This window comes from Culex quinquefasciatus, chromosome 2 (genome assembly GCF_015732765.1).
Source record: "Culex quinquefasciatus strain JHB chromosome 2, VPISU_Cqui_1.0_pri_paternal, whole genome shotgun sequence".
NCBI lineage: Eukaryota > Metazoa > Arthropoda > Insecta > Diptera > Culicidae > Culex > Culex quinquefasciatus.
Window position 1 is genome coordinate 135,705,216 of NC_051862.1, and position 24,467 is coordinate 135,729,682.

Below are 24,467 nucleotides of genomic sequence, written 5' to 3' on the forward strand. Positions count from 1 at the left end.
TTACAGTCAACGCAATGAATTGGAAAGCATTCCTTTTAGAATCTACTTTTATTGGATTGGATTTTTTTGGGCAGAGAAAGAAAAACACATTATTACTGAAAAAAACATTTAATTTGAATTTATTATCATAAAAAGGGTATAACAAAGCACGAGTGTTTTTGCCGTGGCGGAACGAATAATCAACCTCATCGCACTTCCGGCTTCCGGATAAAGTATGATCCAACTCACGGTGGTCGCGATGAGCGAAGTGTCCTACGATTTTCCTTCTTCTGTCACTACCGGAACGCCCGGCTGTGCCAGGAACTGTCCAACTATAGAAGACACTTTCATCGCGTTCTGCACAACGAGCTCGTCTCAGATCGTCGTACGCGTCTATCAGCTTGTTGCGGTTGTCTAGCAAGGCCCCAGCCAACGGCTTCCGTCCGTTTTTGTCCCACCTGTCCTAAAGATGCGCCGTTCAGGATAGCTTCGTCGATTTGACACCGCTCCACACCCGGACCGCCAAACTGTTGTGCGCACCGGAACAGTTAAGTACCGGAAAGCGGCCTCCTTGGCTAAATGCCGCCGTCTGCATCAATCGCAAACCTCCGCGGCACTATCAACCGTGCGTCGTTGCTGGGGCACAGCTGTCTCCTTGTGGTCGTTTGCTGGATAACCTTGACCAGCAGCTTGAACATGAGACGGACCGGTGCTTGAAAAAGGTGTTCCTTTTTCGTCATCGTCCGGAAAAATGGGAGGAATTTTTTTCTGACTGAAATTAAGAATTCAGAATTAAAATGACAGGACAAATGTAAACAAAAAATCATTAAACCTACCTTAGTAATTAATTTAATAACGCTTTTCAGCTCAATCGAAATGAAAATCCTGAACATTTCTCAAAAATCTACCGAAAAAACTTATTCGCGACCTCGACCGATTTTCTTGAATCTCAAACATGTCTGACGTTTGCAGCACCACGCTGCACTGTGAAGTGGAAAGACAGCAAATCAGCGTATAATTGGGGTATTCTAATGTAAAAATAAATCATCGCACAGAATATTACACGACAAAACACGCTCCAGTCATGTGCATCATCTTAGATGTAATGTTCAGTTAAAAATGATTTAATGTTACATTTTATCGGATACAATTTTGTTCTATATTTTGTGACGGTGAATTTGGTTGTTCAGCATCAAACCAAACATAATATTACGTTTGATTTTCGATTACATGATGAGTTTTTACGTCTGGTTTTGAATTCCGTTTGATGTAAAAATCATATTTTTTTAGTGTGAGGGCCGAGAAAATTCCTAAAACAGACCTATGGGTTGTCACGTTGATGGTTTCAGCGGGCCCGGATTTATAATCAGGTATAGTTTATGAATGTCGTAGTTGAGCTGGGATACAATCCCTCTTGGAACGAACTACAAACAAGAACACTTTCTCTAAATTACAGAAAAAATGTCAATTCTTCTTACCTTGATACTCGTCCAGATCCAGCCGAGTCAGCCATCCGGGCACCTCCAGGTGGGGGCACGATGTTATGACCATCGAAGGGCCGCCGGCATTCTTCCGGCGCCGGTTCAGCGATCCAAACTTGTGACTCCAGGAGATACCTTCAAAGAGAGACAGCGACGATGAGGCGAGCACACTTTGGGACCGAAATATCGCCCCCGAGGACCATGGTTTCGACGAGGACGGTGATGGCTTTGGAGACGGTTGGGTCATTTTTCAAACGGTGATTTAACGTTTTTGTTTTGGAACTTGTTATCACTTGAGTATGGCATTCATTTGGTTATCGCTTATTTAGGCTATTTTCACACAGTGCTAATTATAACGCTCGAAGGTCACTTTGAAGCGGTCTCTTCCTCAAAAAACTCCACCAGAACTTGGCGTTGAAGCTACAAGGCACGATCCGTAATTAACCCCGCACCGATTCGTACTGGCGAACCTTTCAGGCACTTCTGGCACTTTCAGGCCAGAGTGCATAATCAGCAAAAAAAACGGCGACAAGCGCACTTCTGGCCACCACTGCAGACTCTTGGAGCTCCGAGCGAGGCGCGAACTTTTGCGATCACGAGGAGCAACGGTAATGGCCACGGCACACTACCTCGAAGACCTGACTGCTGCAGGTACCTCCGAGGTGTTCCCGGCGCTCTCGCTCTCTCATTTGCTTCGTACCTTCTCTCTTTCGCGTTAAGCGTTTTTGCACCACTTTTTTCTGTTTTGCTTCGTCAAGCATTTTTACGATGCGTACTGCTATCAAAATAAAGATACAGGTGATAAGGTTTCGCGATATGCGATTTTCAACCAAGAGTGGACAGTAGTCACGACTTGTGTGGAGAAATAGTACTTTCATTTGGCGGGGGTTTTTTTTAGTGGTTCTCGTAAAACAATTACCCGAGCCATTTGCCAAGCTGGAGGCCCGTTTTGGGTTTAATTGATTTCGTTGACCCTCGATTGGTTTACTGGGTGGATCGTTCAAGTCGTTTTGAATACAAACATATTAATTCAGGTATCTCTTAACTCACACTGTGAAAATATTAACAAAATTTGCAAAAAGGCGATTTTTTTTAAATGTTGCAAACGATTGTTGAATTTAATAAAACAATTTAAATTTGTTCATGATTTTTTATTCATTGATGAATATACATAAGGGGGCCCAGAATATGGGAATTTTTTTTTAGACCTCGCTTCACAAGCTGAATATTTTTCCTTCAGCAATTTTAGGACTTTGGGCCAAATATGAGCAAAATTGGTCGACATTTACCTATTGATAATCGAAGGTGAAGTTTGTTTGGGAAAAATCGAATAAATGTATGAAAAACACAATTTTCTTACGGTTTGATCTACACGACCTGCTACTTCCTTCCAAATATTCCCAAAAGTGAGATTCTTATTGTAAATTTAATGATCTACAACTTTGTAGAACATAACAAAGCTGTTAAACTTGATCCTGAAAAGTTATATGAGATTTAAAAATGCAATTTTTCAATGAAAAACATTTTTTTCACCTACTTCAGGCTTGGGTATCAATGGGTTAATCTCAACAAATTTCCCTCAAAATTGGCACAGTTGCTTAAAATAACCCAAAAAACAGTTTTTCACTTGTAGAGCAGGGGGTCATTTTTTAGGGCACCCTAATATAAACTCAATATAAAAGTATACAATTATTTTTTATTGAATTGATAGAGAAAAACATTTCAAGTATTATACAGACAAATCATTATTATTCCATTTCATTTTATGTGATGTAAGAGATCAAACTTATTTTTTTTTCAATTTCCAATTCTAGAATTCTTTTTTTGAAAAAGTCCTATAAACTATTGTTATTCATATGTTTATAAAACCTATTAAAAAAAACTCAAGAAATTATAATTTGCTTATAAATCACACCACTTAAATTTTCAAATTAAATATATTTTTTTAATGTTTTATAATCGCCATTTTGGCCGCCATCTTGGATTCAAATTTACCAAATCACCCTTAACTGACCTTGATCGCATAAATGTCCCATATGCATTTTCATCGCTTTTGAATTATTGATGCAGCTTACAACTTCCAAAACTTTGTTCTAGAAATCAGGAGGAAATCCATATTTCGCAAAAACTTAAGAGCGAGTCCACGAGCAAACCACAGAGTAACCCAGAGGGAGCACTGGCATTTAATTTATGGTTGCGTTACGCGGTACATCGTGGTACATCCCCCCTTCAGCAAAACTTTCTTGGCCTCGAAGTAAACTGACGTTTAAGGCGTTACTTTTTTTCGCAGCAACCAGGTGGTTGTAAGTTGTCAAAAAATTTCTCAATCACAACAATTCAATCATGTGAATTTTCTGATGGCAATCCAAAGGAATCAAAAGAATTTCAGTGAAATTTTCAGAAAACTAAACTTTCTTTAAAATGGAAAATAGTGCGAATTTGTTTGAGAGACTTTCCGTGGCTAGACAATATCTCTAACCAGTTTTTGGGCAATGACGGAACATACCACTAGAAAAAATTGTGTTGTTAGAAGAATCATTTTGTTTTTATGTTTAATTTTCATTTATATTCCTCAGTGTGGTATCTGACTTGGTGCAAAGACTTCTCTTGTTTTTGGGACTAGACACATTTTTAGTCGTTTTAGGAAGGACGGTTAACCTCAAGTATTATTTCCTAAATAAAAAAAAATGTCGCTGCGTAAGATTTTCCTCTTTTGAATCTGCAAAGAATGCATGGCATGTGTTTGTAAGTGAGAAATCCTTTGGAGACTGCTGAAAGGTTCAGACGCCCCCCCCCCCCAACCCTCCCTTTTTCCTTGTTAACTTAAGTTCACATACAAATTTGTTTGTATGGGGCGTGGACAATCGCCAGCATCTCATAAAACCTTAACAGGACCAACTTCGTCAGATAGCGCTCATTGATCCCATTGCTATTGGGCAAACTGCTCTGGTTAGGCAATAAGATTTTGCCTAATCCACGAGCGGCAATTACGACTCAGCTGCATATTCATTATCAACTTGAGATACCAAAACAAAACCCGGAAAGAATAGACCAGGATAGATGATATTGCCCCACCGCCAAATTAAAGTATTTGGATGGTTCTGAGGAACACTGCAGGATTAGACTGAATTTGAACGTTTTACTGCATCATCAATGCCTTTTAAATTCAAATAAATCAGAGAACTTGAACAGCAAAAAATTTCAACAGCAAAGTCATCAAAACCTGACAGTTGTCAAAACAAACAAATCTGAAAAATCCTGAGTTTACTTTGATGAAAATGTTGCTTCATCAAACCCGTAACGCTCGAAACATAACGCCCAAAGCCGCTACCTTTCCAAAGGGTAATGTCGGAACGGAGCCACCAAATTAGTTGAAAACTGTTCGGACTGTTCTCTCTGGATTACTCTGTGAGCAAACCATACTCATCTCGCATTGACCTTACCAATCTGCCTGAAATTTTCAGGGTTTGTTTGTACATATAAAACTAGCATCTGGCCAGAATATGAGCACTCTAGGTAAACGGGAAGTGGGGCAAATCGGGACAAAAAGTTTGAATGTTCAAAAACATCAAAAATCTTAAAAATGCTGTTACTTAGGCAAAAAACAATTTAATTTCAAAATTCAAAATGCATCTGTAAGAACTTGAAAATGCAACAAAATGCAGGGTAGAGCATCCCAATTAGTTGAATCTAAAGGGAGTTATTGGCATTTTAGTTTAAAAAAAAGCACAATTTTCAAACTCAAATAAAAAAGTGTACCATCCAGATATCAACTCAATTCAACCTGCAGCTTGTAGGGGACATCTGGGACTACCATCTGAGACTGAGAACGATTTGGGTAAGGCAGTTTAACATAATAAATAGATACTTTTTCTTATAGTGATTTTGATAGTTGTAAATGTATGCTCGGGGGACCCCTTAGATCAAATTTTCCGGTGATAATTTTACCATATTCTCGTTCCTGAGACAATTTCACAATAGAAACATGCATACAAATGTTTATTTTCATCTTTAAACCCTTTAAAAATTTGATTTTTACAAATTTGATTCTAAGTTTTTGCCTCTCAAATTTAATATTAATCAAAAAACCAACAATATTTGAAGCTCGTTTCAAAAGTGATATGATAATGATGTTTTTTTTTTAATATTTCATATTTTTCCTCATTTTTATTGTGCAGTCTGTGGCTGCTACGAAACACATGAAAGCCGCCCCAACACTCGTCCCTCTGTTGTCCTATCATAAATATCGATAAGCGCCCGTGACAGTTCTGGTCGATGATAATAACGTTTTATAACTGCATCGGTTATTACGCGCGTCCCATCACCGCGCCCGGGTCTGGCGGAGGAACCTCGGCCGGTGGCATTTAACAGATTGTCACCTACCGGGCACCGTGTAATTTTATCATTACCTGAGGGGGGACAACTTATGCAAAAAAGGGAAAAAAACCCGTAAAATCAAAACCGTTTAAAGAATTTTATTTGCTTTGATAATTTCCCAAAATAACCACGCGGTATAAAAAAACTAGTTGGGTGACTCCACCCCTTTATAGTTCGGACGTACGGTCGGTATTTATGCAAATTGGTGCACTTACGAAAGCCGTTGATTTACGTGCAGATCAGATAAGTGCAATGCGCTGTAACGCGGGGCCCCGGACTTCAAACGGTAGCGAAACGGCTACGACTGGGTCGAGCAGGGCTATAAAGATATCGGGCGGAGATCGCCCACATTGCGTTGGCATAGTCAATGAACTGGTGGTAGGTGACTTAATCGATCCAAGTCTGAGGAAAGCTTATCAAATTAGGTCACTGGATCGGGGTGATCTAATGGAAGGTGTGATGTGACAGTTTCGCACGATGGTGATAGACATCGTGAAGAAATATCTAAGGGTTTCTAGGAGAATGAGGTCTTCAAATTTGAATGATTACGACCGCAAATTTATAACGTCATGATTCGAAATTCGTAGCCGGGTCCGGTGGTTTAGTGGTTAGCGTGGTAGCCTCTGAATCCCAGTATGGCCTGGGTTCAATCTCAGACGGACCCGGTGGCATTTTTCGAGACGAAATTTGCCTGACCACGCCTTCTATCGGATGGGGAAGTAAAACGTCGGTCCATTTGCGTAAAAGAGGTTATGGGTGACTCACCACACATAATCTTCGGACGCCTAGAAATGAGCAGAAACTTGCAACAGAGACCACAAAAGACCCGGGGGTCGTTAAAGTGGATTACTTTTGCTTTTTACTTTGCTTTAGCATATAATTTTTATTATCAGCATTGTTTTGCAATGTTAAGCTTCCAATTTCTATGATTTTTTTTCCGTAAAATTTTACCGCTACAACATTTTTTCCCGGGGGTGCCCCCCTTGAATTTTCTAACATTTTTTTATCAGTATTTTAAAGTTGAAATGACTTGTTGTGCTTCGAAACCCGGACTCTTATAAAGACTGTTTCGAAATCTGGACACTCTTTATAACATGGCCGAGCTACCGTGGTCGAGAGGTTATGGGTTTCACCTTGCAATCGGAAGGTGATGGATTCAATTCCTGTCTAGCAGCGATGGAAGAATCATCATCAATAGAAAATCTTTGAACGTTCATCAAGAGAAAAAATCCGAAAGGAACATGGCTCTCCTCTCTCGCGCACGAAAGATCGGTGAAATGAGTCTAAAAAAATCCTCATCTTGATTATTTAGCGGAACAGGCGGAACATCTTTTTCACTACTACACTTGCAAGTGTAACGTCACACGACGAAAAATGACCTGTCACTATTTGTAGATGGACAATGTGTGTAAACAAAGAGAAATAAATAATTTTAAGGGGTTCTAACAAGGAAAATCACAAAAATCATCAACAGATAGATTTTCTTGGAGAAGTTCGGGAGCGATTTTCTTTTGCGTGATATGCCTTCTCTCTCTTTCGCGGGTGAAGAATGCTCGCAAGCGAAAATGATTTGTTTGCGATTATTCCATCCCTGCTGTCTAGTTCGGTAAAGCCAGGTCCCTTCAAAGAGTAAATCTGCTCATCGGGAATCATGACCGGTAGGGGATGGGTTTTGACTAGCAGCGTACTGGATTTTCCAATCCAAAGGTCGAGAGTTCGATTCTAGTACTCGTGATAAACTTATGAATCGCTCAAATTTGGACTAAAATTTTAGTAAACGACCTGGAGTCTGTTAAGATGATAAATAAATAAATTATTTTGAAAATCATCTGCATGTCTACTCTTTTTTGGATGTTATTAAACTTTTAAGAACATAATTTCCTTGCAAAATTGTTTGATGATTAGCAAAAAATGGTTTGGCTTAGAAAAAAATAAAGAGTAAATATAAAATTGTCCATTATAATCATCAACGACAAATTGGTTGGCCAGTGGGCCTGATTGATTTCTGATGTAAAACGTAAATTGATTATTTTTTTTAGTGACGTTTTCCAAAATTTTATGACGACCATGGTGGATAAAAACCATTTCTCCCAGACCAAATATTTTTGGAAAATTCAAAGTACACGTCGAAAGTGCAAAGAATTGAAAATTTGCGGAAATTTTGTTGGTCGGTGTAATGTATGTTTTGAAATTTGGAAAATTAAGTTTGAAATTTGACATATAGTAGAGTTCGGACCAAATCTTTGAAGACAATTTGTAATAGCCATACTCAAGTTAAACTCGACTCGTTCTCAAACTTCAAACCTCTCCCAAAACATTACACATCAACTAAAAACCATACATTTAAAGTAAAGCTCATTACTCGAGCCACACAAATTCGTGTTTTTAGAACCAGCCAGCTTGGATGATGCAATTTTGCGTTGCATTTTATGCCACGATGGTGGTGCCTCATGAAATCGAATAATCATTTGATTTGACTAAACTTAGAGTTTTTTTTTCTTTTTTCCATTTTTTTTAAATTTTATAGGTACCTAAAAATTCAATGATTTTTGATATTTTAATTTTAATTTAAAACATACAATATTTTAAGCATTATTGACTCTGCATCACTTTTTTGATCCTCCCTATTCTACTTCCATATGCTATATATATAAGCAATTTATTTTATGATTATTATTAATTCATTTCCACGCGAATACCACGTGCACGCACATACACGCATTGCCAGTGTGCATATCGATTAAAGTGGAAAATTTACTGCCAGCTGACCGCGCGCTCTGCTGCTCTGGCCTGGTCCCGATTTTCAGCGCACGAACTGCAATCATAACACATCAGGGCTCATCAAACGCGAATCATCGCCATCTCATCGAACCCGGTCGGCTTATTTAGGGGAAGTCCGAGTGGCGGAAGAAAAAGAGAGCGGAGGCCGGTCGAAGAGACAACGAGAGTTCGCATCGTGTATATTTCTCTGATGAGAGTTAATCAGAGATCAATTTAAATTAATGACTTCACAATTCCATTTTGGTTGAGTTGTTTGTCGAATTGAAATGAGCAAAAAATAAATATAAAAAGGAGGAGGATGGGAGAGTGAAAAAAACTCAGCTCGTGAATTGTGCCACAGAAGGTGAATACTGGCGGAGGGTCATTAAATGAAGAAATTTATTCAACTTCAATGTCCGGACGCGTCTGATTTTTCATTCATAAAATTTCACGACAAACGTTGATTAGTCATTGACACGGCTGCAGACGGGGCGGGGAGAATGCAGAGGTGCACTCACCGGAGCTGCCAGCAACAGTCAAGAAGCTATCGATATCACAAGGTCGGCTGGCGTCAACGGTTGTTTGTTTTACAATGTGTATGATTGAAGTACAATCGAATCTTGATAATGCACTAAAATGTTGTGGTGTTTTAATTACCGATGAGGTTCAAAGAACCAACTAAGAAGAAAATCATTTGAAATTTTTCATGGAAGAGGTTTCAGTAAGTGCAAAGCAAGTTTATCAGGGTTAGTTTTAATTACAAAAAGACAATTTCCGCGAAATTATTGAGAAATTACTAAGGCCTTTGCAAACAGACTTTCAAGTTTTACCAACCCTCTTGTAAAACCTCCCCAATGACCAGGGGCCAAAAAAAAACAAATCGAAAATTGATTTTCGCAAAAACATTTTTTTTTTTCAAAACATCATGACTCTGCACCATTTCAAATGTAGCCTGACATTTGAAAAGGTAACATGAAAATATAAAACGCTGATTCTAAGGTTTCGGGACTAAAGAGCCTATGTCTGAAAATATTGTTATCGGATTTCTCGGAAAATTTAACAAATCAACTTTTTTCACTGAAACTGATATAATTTTAAAATTTCAGGGATGACCTGTACTTTTTTGGGTACCGAAAGTTGCGTCTTTCAATTACGGAAATTTCGGTACCTAGGAAAATGAGTCATCGCTCAAATTTTAACATTTACGTTATAACATATTTTTTTCGTGTAATTTGGACCATTTTTGACCAGTTTTTCGAAGTTTTCACCCTTAAAACATAATCGTGTGCTTTAGAAAGTATTTTTTGTCAAGAATTTCAGCCAGGACTCAAGTTCACTTAGAAGACAAAGTTTCACGCAAATCAAAGAAAGTCAGGGCAATTGCTGTGCGAGTTGGCGGAGAAAGACCCATGTATTGAATTTATGAACAAAAAAAAAACAAAAAAAAAACAAAAAACAAAAAACAAAAAACAAAAAACAAAAAACAAAAAACAAAAAACAAAAAACAAAAAACAAAAAACAAAAAACAAAAAACAAAAAACAAAAAACAAAAAACAAAAAACAAAAAACAAAAAACAAAAACAAAAACAAAAAACAAAAACAAAAAACAAAAACAAAAACAAAAACAAAAACAAAAACAAAAAACAAAAACAAAAAACAAAAAACAAAAACAAAAACAAAAACAAAAACAAAAACAAAAACAAAAACAAAAACAAAAAACAAAAACAAAAACAAAAACAAAAACAAAACAAAAACAAAAAACAAAAAACAAAAACAAAAACAAAAACAAAAAACAAAAAACAAAAAACAAAAACAAAAACAAAAACAAAAAACAAAAACAAAACAAAAACAAAAACAAAAACAAAAAACAAAAACAAAAACAAAAAACAAAAAACAAAAAACAAAAAACAAAAAACAAAAAACAAAAAACAAAAAACAAAAAACAAAAAACAAAAAACAAAAAACAAAAAACAAAAAACAAAAAACAAAAAACAAAAAAACAAAAAATAAAAAAAACAAAAAACAAAAAACAACAAGTCTACAAAGTTTTATTGAAAACAGAGTGGGTAGAGTTAAAAAATCCTGTTATTTTTGTTTTCAAGAGTTATTGCGTTTTTACGAACAATAGTTTTGAAAAAGTTACTTTTTTGTTTCTCTTTGTTTCGTCGTTCGAGTCTGTCGTGGGCATGAACGTCAATGATCATCTTTTTCAAAACGGTGAGATTTGTCTGATCACGCACTTCCGTGATTTTTTTAACGGGTTCACAAATACAAAACTGTATAATTTATCAAAAGAAAAGTATTTCTACGCATTTTCCAAGTTCTTTATTCCTGCTCAGGATACCAGGGAGACGACTCCTACTCTTGGACTGACGGAACATTTGATAAATAAATAATTAAAAATCATTGATTAGTTCATACTAGAATCCTACCTTATTTCAAGTAGGTAGAATTAAAAAAAATGATCAATTTAGCTCAGTTCATTGAGAAATAAAACATTGAAGGATCGTGAAAAAATGAGATTAAGTAAAACCTCCAGCTGAGCTCCAAATGATATGCAAATAAATGCAAAAAGTAATAAAATCAAACGACCTTACGAATGGCGGTGCACGTGAGGGAAGAAAAACTGCTGATCAAACTGCAGCTGCACCTTAACTCGAACTGATTCCAGCCAAGTAACGTTGATTGAACCCCACAGCCAGCTCGGTAGTGTCGACTATTTACGCGTTAACGGCACCTAATTACCCCGTGTGACCCAACTCGCCAACGCCTCGCCAAGTCCACATTCGAAACCTCATGGTAGATCGATATATACACTCAAAATCAGAAGTACCCTTCAAAAAGGGTTTTATCTACCCTTTATCTGTCATCCCATAGAAAAAAAAAACCCGTTTTGAGGGTTACTTCCACCCTTTTTTCAAGTTTACCGGTAGTAACCCTTTTTTTTTTTGGGATGACAGATAAAGGGTAGATAAAACCCTTTTTGAAGGGTACTTCTGATTTTGAGTGTATGTTAATGCAGCGTGCACATTTCTACTTACTTTGTGATCGGCGTTTATCTAATTTACTCGTAGTTTTGCCCATGTTGAAGTTTGCCGGTGCCGGTCACCGGTCACGCAGTCCAGTTCAGGAATTCACACTTGGTCGAATTAACTGCAGTGACACCTATTTCACGCCATAATGTTTGAGACACTGAAACACACACAAACACACTGCACACACAGTTTGCTTCTGCAGCAGGAAATTCGTTTGCTTTGGAACTGGAGTTTAGCAACACACTTACTTAAGGAACTGGTGAATACTGTTCGTTGCATGGGGTACTGTAGTTAGGAGTGAGTTAGTTTAAATTTTTTGTATTGCTAAATGTACAAAACAACGAAATAAATTAAGAAACTTTTGCAATGTGAATTTTGTTGTGAACTCATTTTTTTCAAAATTGGTTTTGTATTCAGTATTTAAATTAAATTCTGCAATATTTGTATAAATTTTCCCCCGTTGAACAATACTTTATCTACCTTGGCCATGTTTATTCCTCAGAACGAGACCACTTTACACGCAGCCCAGATAAAACACATCGTGAGACTAAACATTAGGAAAGGAATTAAGATAAGGTAGATTCCTTCACTTGCATGCCGCCTGGCAGAGACTTTAAGAGCAGAGGTTGATATCAAAGAAGGGACCCGCTCTTGCCCAAGTCACAAACGAAATCTTGGCAGTGTCTCTTTTTTTCCTTCTCAAATGCAGCTCTAATCTTTCTGCCTGGAGAACCTGTACAACGAAACCTGACCAGAACACTAAATCTCTGCCAAAAACCAGTAATGCGATTAATTTAATGCCACCCAGCATCATCTGCGTGCAAAATGGACCACGACAGCAAGGAGTCGTTCAAAGGAGCTTACACAAAAGCTCGCACGCAAAGTTGTGGGATGACCGCGTCACGACAGAGACCGAGTTTCATTCAAGAAACCAGGAAAAAAAATAAAACAAAAAATATAATCACTACCCACGACGTTTGTGGTGGTAGTTTTGAGGATTTAGATGTTTTGCATCTCCTTCTGGCGACGCAAACAAGACAAAGCTCACAGCAGATGTGAATTTGGAATTTTTAATGAGGAACTCTTCTGTTTGCGGTTTGAGCTAGACGACGATGAACTCGCGGATGCAAATGATGTCATTTGGGTCGTACCTGTGCGAATGAATGGCATACATTAGAGGGGGGATTGCCTCTGCCGCGGGACGGGAATGTCATTCTACCTGGGTGAGCTGACCTATTCAACTTGGAATTTTAAACGATGCCAAAGTTGCAACACAATACGGGTTATGGAAGGTGCAGTCTAGAACTACGACTGCAATTGCAAAACTTTCAAACGATTGTGGTTGATGAACTCATCGAATAATGGCTTTGTATGTCTCAAATCCAAATAACTGACATGCCATATTATTGTGATTGAAAATACACGAGTCATTCCACTTAAACTGAAATCACTTTTGAACTCCAGAATCACTGAACATTTGATGAAACGATTATTGACATTTCGATACATTTTTGTTTGTTTAATCATGTGACCATACAATTAAACCAATAACTTTTGAGTTGCAATACAAATGGATAAATTACCAAATTTATCAGAAGTTTAATTATTTTTTTATTGGATGAAACTATCTGCGAACAAAAGATTACATTTTGCATCACACCTTTGTCCTTACAAGTTTTCATAAAATTATAAGCTCTCAATAAAGAAATGCAAAGTTGTGCTTAGGAATTGACTGGCTGGTTAAAAAAAATAAAAAAAAGTACCAAAATTGGAATAACGAGCCATGGTTTCAACAATTGAATGAAAAACGTGTTTTGAAATGCATTATACATCAGCTCAGTTGTTTTACAATTATTAGTTTCTAAAATATAAATGCATTGACGATTTTTTTTTGCGAAAAAAAAAAGTTTTTGCGGTGCTGTACATCGAAATTTCATAAAAAAAATCCAAAACATGTTTAATCGAGCCAAACATGCTAATTATGATTATCAAAGCAGAAAAATGCATTTTAAATTGTTTTCAGTTGATGAGACTTCTATTTTCAAGGAAATTTTGAAGTTTTTTGAAAAAAATATTTTTTTGCCCCCTGATTTTTCGGACAAATTTTGACATAATCTTTGAAAAATATTTGCAACGGCCTAAAAGCCACTATAAACTGTTTTTAAACGTGTGTTTTTACCTGTACAAGCTGGACCATAACTAAAAAATTTTTTTCAAAAAGATCAGTAAATTTTTCATATGGGTAATTGCTTCAAAGACATTAAAGTTTGGATCAATCGTTGCTGAGAAACAGCCTCTGTAACATTTTTGACATTTATAATGCGAACTTATATCCAAATAATTGATAAAACAAGATGAGATGTCCGGGTTTCGAAGCATCTGGGAATTCGAATCATGACGTTAAGAAGGCAAACAGAAAAAAAGGTTTTCTCTACATCACCAAAAAAGCGTCAAATTTTTGAGTGTTGATAATTCAGCAACTATGCGTTCAATTGTCAAAAAGTTAAACTATCGTGAAATTGTCTGATCTTTCGATTAAAAATATTATCAAATCAATCATAGCATTCGACGAGAGCGAAAATTCGTGTTTCTGTTTACAAAAAATAATAATTGTCCGAAGTCTCAGAGATGCCACTCTAATAAAACACAATATTATTTTTTATTTTTAAATTTCTCTTTAGACTTTATCCTTAATTAAGGGAAATACTTTCAGTTTAGTTTTGCTTACTGTGCTTGCAGATTTTTCAAAAAAATCATAATTTTATGAAAATATCAAATGTTTGAAAATAAATCAGTTATGAATTATATTATTTAAGTTTTATATGCATGATTTGATCGTACTCATATTGTGATCATCAATCCCTGTGTTACTTTTCGAGGATTTCTTCTGCCATGTTAAGAAAATCATTTTGAGCAACATATTCAATTCACATAAATTCAACTCATATTAAATGCCAAAATTACAATTTTCAATTTTCTGGACAAGCCAATCTTCAATAGAGATTTAGTGTTCTTTGCAACTGTTTCTTTTCCATTTACAACTTGGTAACAGAAGGTTTATTTCAAAGCAGTTGAACAATAACCAAGACAAATTTGGACAAAAAATCATGATTAACATTAAAAAATTTTGCAATTTTTGAAAACGATCAAAAAATTTCAAAACATGATTGTTACCGTAATTTGTGACCAGTCCATTTGCGCTAGTCTTAGTTTCAAATTTAAAAAAAAATCTGAAATCTCGTGCTAAAATATGTTAAGCTCAAAGCTGACATTTAATTAAAACCCACATTAGTGTTTTCAACCAATTTTAAAGAAAATTTTCACGTATTTTACGAAAAATATGTCATGACATTTAGCGATAAAAAATATGAAAAATTTAATAGCAATTAATGCAAAAAGATCCGAAATGATTTTTTTCGGTATATGATTTATAATCAAATTTTGCAACGAGTGCAAAATGTTTTTTTTTTGCGATTCTGGCAAACATCCTTTTAATTGTTGTTCATTTGTAAGAAGTAGAACTTTTCGGCACACTAATGAATGTTGAAATAGTAGTTTATGCAACATATTGAAATAAACTAAATCTAATATCACTTTTTGACACAAGTGCTGAAAAGTTCAACCGCAGTGATAAAAAGTAGATTTTTTGGCACTTGTTTCGACAAGTATTACTTTACGATTCTGTTATTTTTAGCAGAGAAAGGTATGCCAAATCATCGTACAAAAATAACAGTAAAAGTTTGTAGTTTCACGACGGAATTGCAAAAAGTACTTTTTAGAACCGTTATTTTTGGCAATGAATAGTAGGGCGTACCTCAGTTAACACTGATAAAGTGGCAAAACACTAGAATAGTGGTGAATATTATCAAGATTGTTTTCACTGTGTAATTTCACTACGAATTATGGCCTTTTAGATAAAAATGATTATTTGCGTTTGAAAATAATGTTTCATTATAAGGTCGATATTTTCAAAAATATATAATTAATATATATATATATTTTTTTGATAATAATAAAAATATTGGTCTATCTTTAAATCCAAAATATCACAATCTACATGCCTGCAAAAATGTGCCCCAGTAGATGATAACTTATCACCATCAGATATCGCAACATTCCATTGCCAGTGACGGTGCTATGAAACAGTAGTTTGAACACGCGTCGCCAAATATTTGAAGCTAACCGCAGAACAGACTAGGTAAACAGTAAAGCATACTCATGATATTACATGTAGGAGAAAATTGCCTATTATGGCCAATTTTCCTAAACTTAGTCAGCAATTTAAATATACTGTTGTAATTATTACCAATTTTCTAATTCATTATTTTCATTCTATGAAAATTTCTTTTGTGATAAATCTATTTACATTTCTCTACAAAACCCTTTCAACACTTTGATTCAAAATGCGAAGCTATCCCCTATAGTTTTCTTCGCGATGCACGCCTCAACGCCACACACATTGGCCGCGTGACGCGCCAAACGCCAGCGGCCTTTAGGGAATGTAAGGGGCGTAAATTGGAAGAGGCCGTGGTCGATGGCGTCACCCACGATAAGATTCCAGACCTTCGTCAGACGCCTAATACAATCGTGTTGGGTGGAAGTGTAAGAATTTTGGGAAGCTGCTACAATCTTAACACTAACTCAATTGCCATAATGGCGATCATAACTCAAACGTCTCTTTTATAGCATCCTCCATTATGGCAACACCTACAAAGCTTGACGAATCAATACACTGATGCTAAATTATTCCTCTAAAACGATTTTCCTGTTCCTTCTTCGTCCACTGACCACTAAAAGCCACTTGTTTAGCACCCACGCACAACTCGCCAGACCTCGATCATTTTCGCTTCCATGTTCCCAATTTGTTGACACAATTCGACACTCGCGGTGGTCATTCCCGGAATAACAACGTGCAATCACACACTGCAGCCTGGCGCCAAGTACTTCCATACATCGTGGTGCAAGACCTCGCAAGACCACCCTGGAGGGAGCAATTAATTAATTTGTGCAGAGGTAAACACCAACTATTTTGCACTGCGCATACAAATTATGTTGAATCTGCTTTATGGTTAGTATGGCGTCACTTGGTGGCTATCACTACGTCAGGATGCGTTTTGCAGACACTTCAATGAATCAGTATTAATTTAACACAGTCAGTTTAATTTTTTTGATCAGTTTTATTTTTATTTTTTGTAATCCTCAAATTCAAGTAAAAAATCGAAAATTGAATTGAAATTACTGATTCTATTATTTCCACATCAAATAAACTGCTGACGAAGCCACTTTGTTGTTAACCACGTCGTTCAACGAGACGTCTCTAACGCGAATTTAAACACACACGCGAAACCCGAACCGCCGCCGTCGCGAATTCTTCCAAACAATCAACTTTTGTGGTTGGGACTTTGCCGAGTGCCGGTTGAGAACTGAGCTGAGCGCGCGATGCGGCGTCGTCGCGAGTCGCGTGTGCGTCGTCTTCTTCCGACGACGCCGACGTTGATGACTTAGCTGTGTGTGTGTTTGTCGGCGACGCTGCAGTCGAATGTTCTGTAACGTAAAATACACACCAGCGCACAAAGTGCCCGCGTAGCTAGGCGAAGAAAAGATTGTTGACTGTTGCAAATTTGTGATTATTTAAAATTACTAATTGATAATTTTACATAGAAACCCAAAAGATGACCAAAAATCAACATTTTGGCTCAATTCTGAGGGCAGATTACATGTAAAATTAAGTGAAAAACATATAGTTTAACAATTTTTAAATTTCGTTAGGGTGGTCCTATACACTTTTCCCTTGAAAATTAGACATTTTCATATGAAGATATCTCAAGTTAAAAGATAAACACCTCTGTCAGCGTTTGTTGTAGATCTTTTCTTTCGAATTTAATCTTGGTGTCTTCGACAAAGTTGTTTGGGTTGGCAAGCCTAACAACTTTCTAGAAGACAACAATATTCCTGAAAAGAAAGATTTTCGAAAACACCCTAATCGTGAACCACCCTAATTTCCAACAAAGTAAAAAATTGCCCCTTCTTATTTGCAACAACTCTTCTCAAGACACCAAAGCTCCAGAACTGCACAATTTTTCGGAAAATCTATTTTCCACATAAACTTGCGATCTGAACTACTGTGCAATAGGATAATCCAAATCCGGGCTTTCTCGGGCCTACCCCCTGATATCAAAGATTGACCCATCACTAGCTTAATTCCAAATTTGAGCTCATTTTGACTACGGAAACATACGGAAGCTAATAACTTTTTAGCAAAAAATCTTTAAAATATGGTGTCTTGGGGAAAGTTATTCTGAATTTAATGAAGGTCCTAAATCTGAGAATTAAGGCGACTCGTCCACCTGTTCAACCTGTTCATTGAACAGGTAGCCTATTTCAAGTGGATAATTTTTTTATTTAAGTACCGCGGTGCTTTTTCAACCAGCAACATACAATTACATTTTTTTTTAATATACGTTAACAAAATCGACGCCCTATGTTCAGCAGCGCTGCATGCACCAAAAAAGCATTGGCCCGCCACCCTTTACTCTTTACCTCTCTTTACAACCCACCAATACTAAAGCGAGCCAGCCTGGCGAGCCACGCGCAAATGCTCGTCGCGTTCACTTCGACCCTCTGAACGTCGGGGAAAAAATCTCCATACGGAAAAAATTCAACACATGTAAAGAGCTTCCTATTCATACGCAGCGGCGGTATCGATGTGTTGGTAAATCTGGTTCAATCTGAGAGCGTGAACTGACAGCATTTTTGGGAGAGAGCAAAATGCCACCCACAGGCCCCAGCTGACTTAGCTCGCTCAGCTCTGCAGGGAGAGGCTTGCAAAAGGTTGAGAGCATGAATAAATAAGAGAGCGCGAGAGCACCACAGATATTGCTCTATATTTGGCGCACTTTTACACGGAGAAAAAAAAAGTTCGCAAAATCGTGAACAAGCGTTCATGAAAATAGCAACCTCGAACAAAGTGTTCAAATCCTATGGTACGATTTTGATAAACGTACCATGAAATTTGAACACTTTGTTCGTGGTTCCCATTTTCATGAACGCTTGTTCACGATTTTGGGAACTCCTTTTTCTCCGTGTAGGCATCAGGCTGGTGATGGCTTGTTTTAAAACTGGAATGTTCAACTGCGCGCGTTGAACCTATTCGATCTTCTTGGTTACTAGTGGATTCTTGCTCTACTGGAAAGTGATGTAATGTTAAGTTTAGATAGTGTGATTGATAGATTGAATTGAAACAATTGAAACAAAAAAGTACTGTGTTTTTCCAAGACTCGGGACACATGAGAAGAATTATGACAGTAGATTAAACCATGATCGTTATTTTATTTTCAGGATGGTTGTATTTAAAGCAGATGCAGTCCTTAAATGTTTAAGATGAGTAATTCTCGCTGAAAGTGGACCACTATTTACACAAGGTGCTCAAAAATCAAAAGCAATGTACTTTTCCAATAGCCCCCACCAAGTTATGAAAGAAACCATGTTTGGTTGGTTGAATTTGTCCTCACCTCGGCGCCACGAAGCTAAAACATTTTTTTTTAATTGGTAATTTTTTGACTTAGGCGCGTCTACAAAATTGCTAATAACTTTGCAAAACTTCAACGAACCCTTGATGTTTAGGGGTGTTTTGGAAAGGAAATGAGCAGAGCTTTCGAATGCACTTGTCAGAAAAATACCGTTCCATACATTTTTTAGCCATAAAACACCAATGTATTTTTAAAAGTCATTTTTGAAGGCCGGCGCCCCGCTTTATCGAAAAACTGACAAATCCATTCGAAAGCTGAGACGATTTCACATAAAGGACCAATAAATCTAAGGTGTATGTTCCTCCTATCTTTTTTAATCTAATTTTGATTCTGAGAGCGCAGCGCTCCGTTCGTATTACGGGCGCCCAAAATGTTGCATTAGCTTGCCCCAATTTAAGGTTAACCTTAAATATTGGTCAATTATCGATAGTGCATCTTGATCAGGGGTGACCAAAGTATGGCCCGCGGGCCAAACGTGGCCCGCGAGGTGATATTTTGTGGCCCGCGGACCCATTTTGAATGATCATGTTAAATGGCCCGTTGACCACTTGTAAAGTGATTTTATACTTTTTCAAAATTAAGGTTTATTTTTAACTTTTATATGCTAATCTTTTGTTATTTTTTGATACTAAAAAAAACTTTTGATTTATCAAGATTTTGATCCCCACTTTAGGATACAAATAATTTGTTCAAAATATTTTATAATTAAAACAATTTCACACGTTTCAATGTGAGTGAAACTAGTAAATATCGTCAACATTTTCATCAAACATTTTTAGAAATATTAAAAAAACGTTCAAGTTTGACTTAGGAAGAATTCTGTAATAGTTGCAAAAATGTTAGTTTTCTTTATTAATTTGCAAGTCATAATGACACTTTTATGAACTGACCCTCAAACATACATTGCACTTCCTTCGGGATTCGAACTCATTACAGTTAGATAAAGAATCTGATTGACTACCAACTGATTCAGGCAGACAAAATGTGGAAATCGGAGGATCAAGTTTGTTGCAAATATTTTACAAAGCTTCCGTCGGTCAACCCACCCCTCCACCACTATTAAAAAATTGGCTCAAAAACCAGGAGCAAGAATATATTTTCAAAAAATTTCAAAACTTCAAAAAAAATGACATTTAGGTGCAACCAGCTGAAATTTATTAAATATGCATTCCTTTGCATTTAAAATCATTTGAGCATGCTTGGGTTTAAAAAAATGAATTTAGTGAATTTTCGATTAAATAAATAAATGTTCTTTCGCTAACATGTTTTTTGTCAAATCTTTTTTTTTTTTAAATAATGATTGCAGTTTAACGGAAGCTTAAAACATTTTCTAACATTTTTTTCATTGAAATGTTGAAATTCTGGCTCTCGACGATTTTTCATTAGCCACACTTAATTTATAGATAAAATTTCGCCTTTAGATGAATTGTTCAACATGTAATGTCACCATTTTCGAAATATAAAAACAAAACATTGTTTTTTTTTTGAAAACACAAGTACATTCAGCTAAAAACTTTTTTTCAAATACCTGAAACAATAAAATCAACGATACCGATTGAAAACCGTTATTTTGTGCTTTCTATTGTTTTGAATTGATTTTTTTAAATAACAAATCAAATCTTTTAAATTAAAATAATGTAATTTTTTTCAAAAACCTTTTTTTGTAAATTTGGCCCGAAAGCTCATTTGAGCTTCAAATTTGGCCCGGCCTCCAAAAACTTTGAGCACCCCTGATCTTGATCCTTGGATAATAAACTATCATTTAAAAAGTGAGCACCTATATTTTTTGACAAAACCTTAAATTGGGGCAAGCTAATGCAACATTTTGGGCGCCCGTAATACGAACGGAGCGCTGCGCTCTCAGAATCAAAATTAGATTAAAAAAGATAGGAGGAACATACACCTTAGATTTATTGGTCCTTTATGTGAAATCGTCTCAGCTTTCGAATGGATTTGTCAGTTTTTCGATAAAGCGGGGCGCCGGCCTTCAAAAATGACTTTTAAAAATACATTGGTGTTTTATGGCTAAAAAATGTATGGAACGGTATTTTTCTGACAAGTGCATTCGAAAGCTCTGCTCATTTCCTTTCCAAAACACCCCTAAACATCAAGGGTTCGTTGAAGTTTTGCAAAGTTATTAGCAATTTTGTAGACGCGCCTAAGTCAAAAAATTACCAATTAAAAAAAATGTTTTAGCTTCGTGGCGCCGAGGTGAGGACAAATTCAACCAACCAAACATGGTTTCTTTCATAACTTGGTGGGGGCTATTGGAAAAGTACATTGCTTTTGATTTTTGAGCACCTTGTGTAAATAGTGGTCCACTTTCAGCGAGAATTACTCAGATTTGATGCCATTAAATGCTCTAAAAACGACTGTGTTTATTCAGACTGTTGGGCCGGTTCACTTTAGTTGAATATATTATTATCATGTATTGTAGCATGAATTTGTTCTGAAAACTTTTTTTTCACTGATACTAAAAACAAATATTTTCATTATCTCGGATTCATGTCAGTATAGTTTTGTTTTTAACATCAGAAGCCCTTCTTTTTATTCAGAAATTGAATTCCAAAACCATGAGGACATAACAGTGATTAAATTCAATTCTCTAAAAATTTTACAAGGATACGACCTAGTTCTTAAAAGTATAAAGTAAAATGTCAATTTAATTTTTAAATAGTAACCAAGTTAGCTCAATATTAGTTGGGCCTAAAAAAGCCCAACAAACAGTTTTCCTTTGTGAAGGATGTGGTATTTTTTCTGAACATCCTGATGAATAGTTTTGAAATTTAGTACAATATTCAATAACTTCCCTTGAATTTCGATAAGGTTGGCAGAGCGATTGCTCTATTTTTCCACATTCGCCACGTTAATGATTAAGTCTTAAAAATACATTTTAACGAGATAAAAAAGTCTTAATCATAAGTGTTATTAATTATTTGCATAAACAGAAAATCATAATAGTATAAAAATAATAAAACGTAAAAATAAAAGCCATTGGAAAGAAAAAAGCTTCAAAAACATTTTTTAACATTAAGATTCAAAAATTTAGTACAATCTATAATCAATATTTATTAAAAACAACATTGTAACCGGGTCGACTTCAAGCACGAAGTCAAATCATCCAAAAGAGTTGAACCAGCCTCCGGCTGAAAAACTCTATAATAAAGAATAAAAAAAAATAACATTGAACAGGTACTTCATTCGGGCACGAGTCGCCTCTGTGATAAAGATTGGACGACTTTTGCGCCCTCCACTGGTAAAAACTGAAACAGTTGTTTTTCTCCATACATTTTGACGATTTTTTTCATACAAACTTCAAGCGATTAGAGGGAGGGGTTGCCGTGGTCGGAATGAGATCAAATTTGGAATTTAGCCTAGTGATGGGTCAATCTTTGATGTTAGGGGGTATCCCCGAGAAAGCCCGGATTTGGACCACCCTACTGTGCAATCGTGAGCTAAAACGATTCACAAGCAGCCATCGATTGGTCCAATCGCTGAATTTCTTGACCGCTCGTAGTCACACACGAAACGAATATGATCAGAAAGAAGAAAAGCTAACTAATGCAGTTAGTCGTCAATTTGAATTTTGCATGGTGTGCAGGTTGCAGTTGCATAATTGTGTCTTTGATCACATTGATTTTAAGCAATTCAATCAGTTGTTAAAACATAGTCGAATGCAATCTATTTTGAATCATTTAGGGCCCGATTTGCGATTTGAAGAGAATGATAATGATTAATCAGGATGCTGGCTTACAAAAAATCGAATATTTAAAAAAAAACATGGAAGAACGCCGCTTGACATTTCGGTCAAGTAGATTTCCCATACTGATGAACTACATATTTCTGGGTGTAACATTACATGACATTTTATATTACAATGCAATATTTATTTTACAGCTAGGCCTTTAACACGCAGGAGGATAACTCCTTTTTTTTTGCTGTGCAGGAATACGTGCAATTTGATTTTTCTTACAAAAATATTTAGACAATGCCTTTCTAAAAAAAATTTATAGAGACTTAGTGCGGTTCACTTCTCCTACAAATTGCATGCATTTTTTGGATTGTATGCAACAGCGACGAACCGCCCTAGTTGTCCATACAAACTTTGGCGAAAAACCATTTGGCCCTGTCTTTTGAAAAATTCATAGTGCGCGTGTTTCTAGGGACCCCGAAATGTATGCTTCCCCTTGAATTGAGCCTGCGCAGTAGGGTGCCCAGGAAAAATGACGTCCTGCTCCTCAAGCATAAAACAGTTTTTTGGGTTTTTAATTATCTGTGCCAATTTTTAGCAAAATTTGCTGAGATTAACCTTTTGATATCCGAGCCTGCAGTTGATGAAAAAAATGTTTTTCATACAAAAATGACATTTTTAAATCGCTGATAATTTTTCAGGATAAGATTTTACAGAAAATAAATAAGGTCAAATAAAACGTGGACTCAACCTCCAAAAAATAAAAATAAATGCCAAAAAAACACAAAAAGGATGCTAGGACTTTTTCCGCAGATTTTTTTTCACAAAAATCAATCAGTTTTGAAAAAAAATAAATGATACGTTTCAACCCGCACTTTTTGAGCATGACGATGAGTCTATCATAGTAATACATCAAACTTCAGTTTGGTAACTCAAACGTTTGATGTATGGATGCATTAAAAAACTTGATAGTATGGAACAACACAAGGAACAACAGCTGCACACTAGGGTGCCCAGAATACGTTTTTATTTTTGTTTTAAAATCTCGCTCCACAAGCTTGATATTGTTCCTTGAGTGATTTTAGGACTCTGGGACGTTTGCATGGGAAAAATCGAAAAAAAATATGAAAAACCAAATATTCTTAGGGTATGCCTGCAATGTGCGCATCTTCCATCAAAATATTCCCAAAAGTGAGATTCTCATTGGAAATTTAATGCTCTACAACTTTGTAGAATATACCAAAGCTGTGAAACTCGATCCTGAAAAGTTATTAGCGATTTACAAATGTAATTTTTATATGAAAAGCATTTTTTTCGCCAGCTTCAGGCTCGGGTATCAATGGGTTAATCTCAACCAATTTCGCTCAAATTTTGCACAGATACTTAAAATAACCCAAAAACCGTGTTCGGCTTGTGGACCAGGGGGGCATTTTTCTGGGCACCATAACTGCACACACAACTATACATATCTTTATCATAAGCCTGACTCGCAGGCAGCGGTATTCCATAAATAGTATCAAATTAAAAATAACCTTCAAAGATAACACCAAAATAACAGCTATGCGATTTGATGATTCAGAAGAGCGATTGGATAAATAAAATTCATACAACGGAA

At 36.2% G+C, this 24,467-nt stretch overlaps 1 protein-coding gene across 1 annotated transcript in view; it reads right to left on the reverse strand.

The window, feature by feature from the left end:
* Positions 1 to 17,042, reverse strand: part of LOC6038613 (breast cancer anti-estrogen resistance protein 3 homolog) — a 98,646-nt gene extending 81,604 nt beyond the window's left edge. Inside the window, exons 1-3 of the mRNA XM_038251444.1 lie at positions 16,872 to 17,042; positions 11,639 to 11,917; positions 1,458 to 1,595 (exon numbers count right to left, since the gene is read on the reverse strand). Coding sequence (XP_038107372.1) covers positions 1,458 to 1,595; positions 11,639 to 11,681 — 181 coding nt within the window. The 5' untranslated portion in view covers positions 11,682 to 11,917; positions 16,872 to 17,042. The remainder of the gene's footprint in view (positions 1 to 1,457; positions 1,596 to 11,638; positions 11,918 to 16,871) is intronic.
* Between the last annotated feature and the right edge of the window lie 7,425 nt (positions 17,043 to 24,467).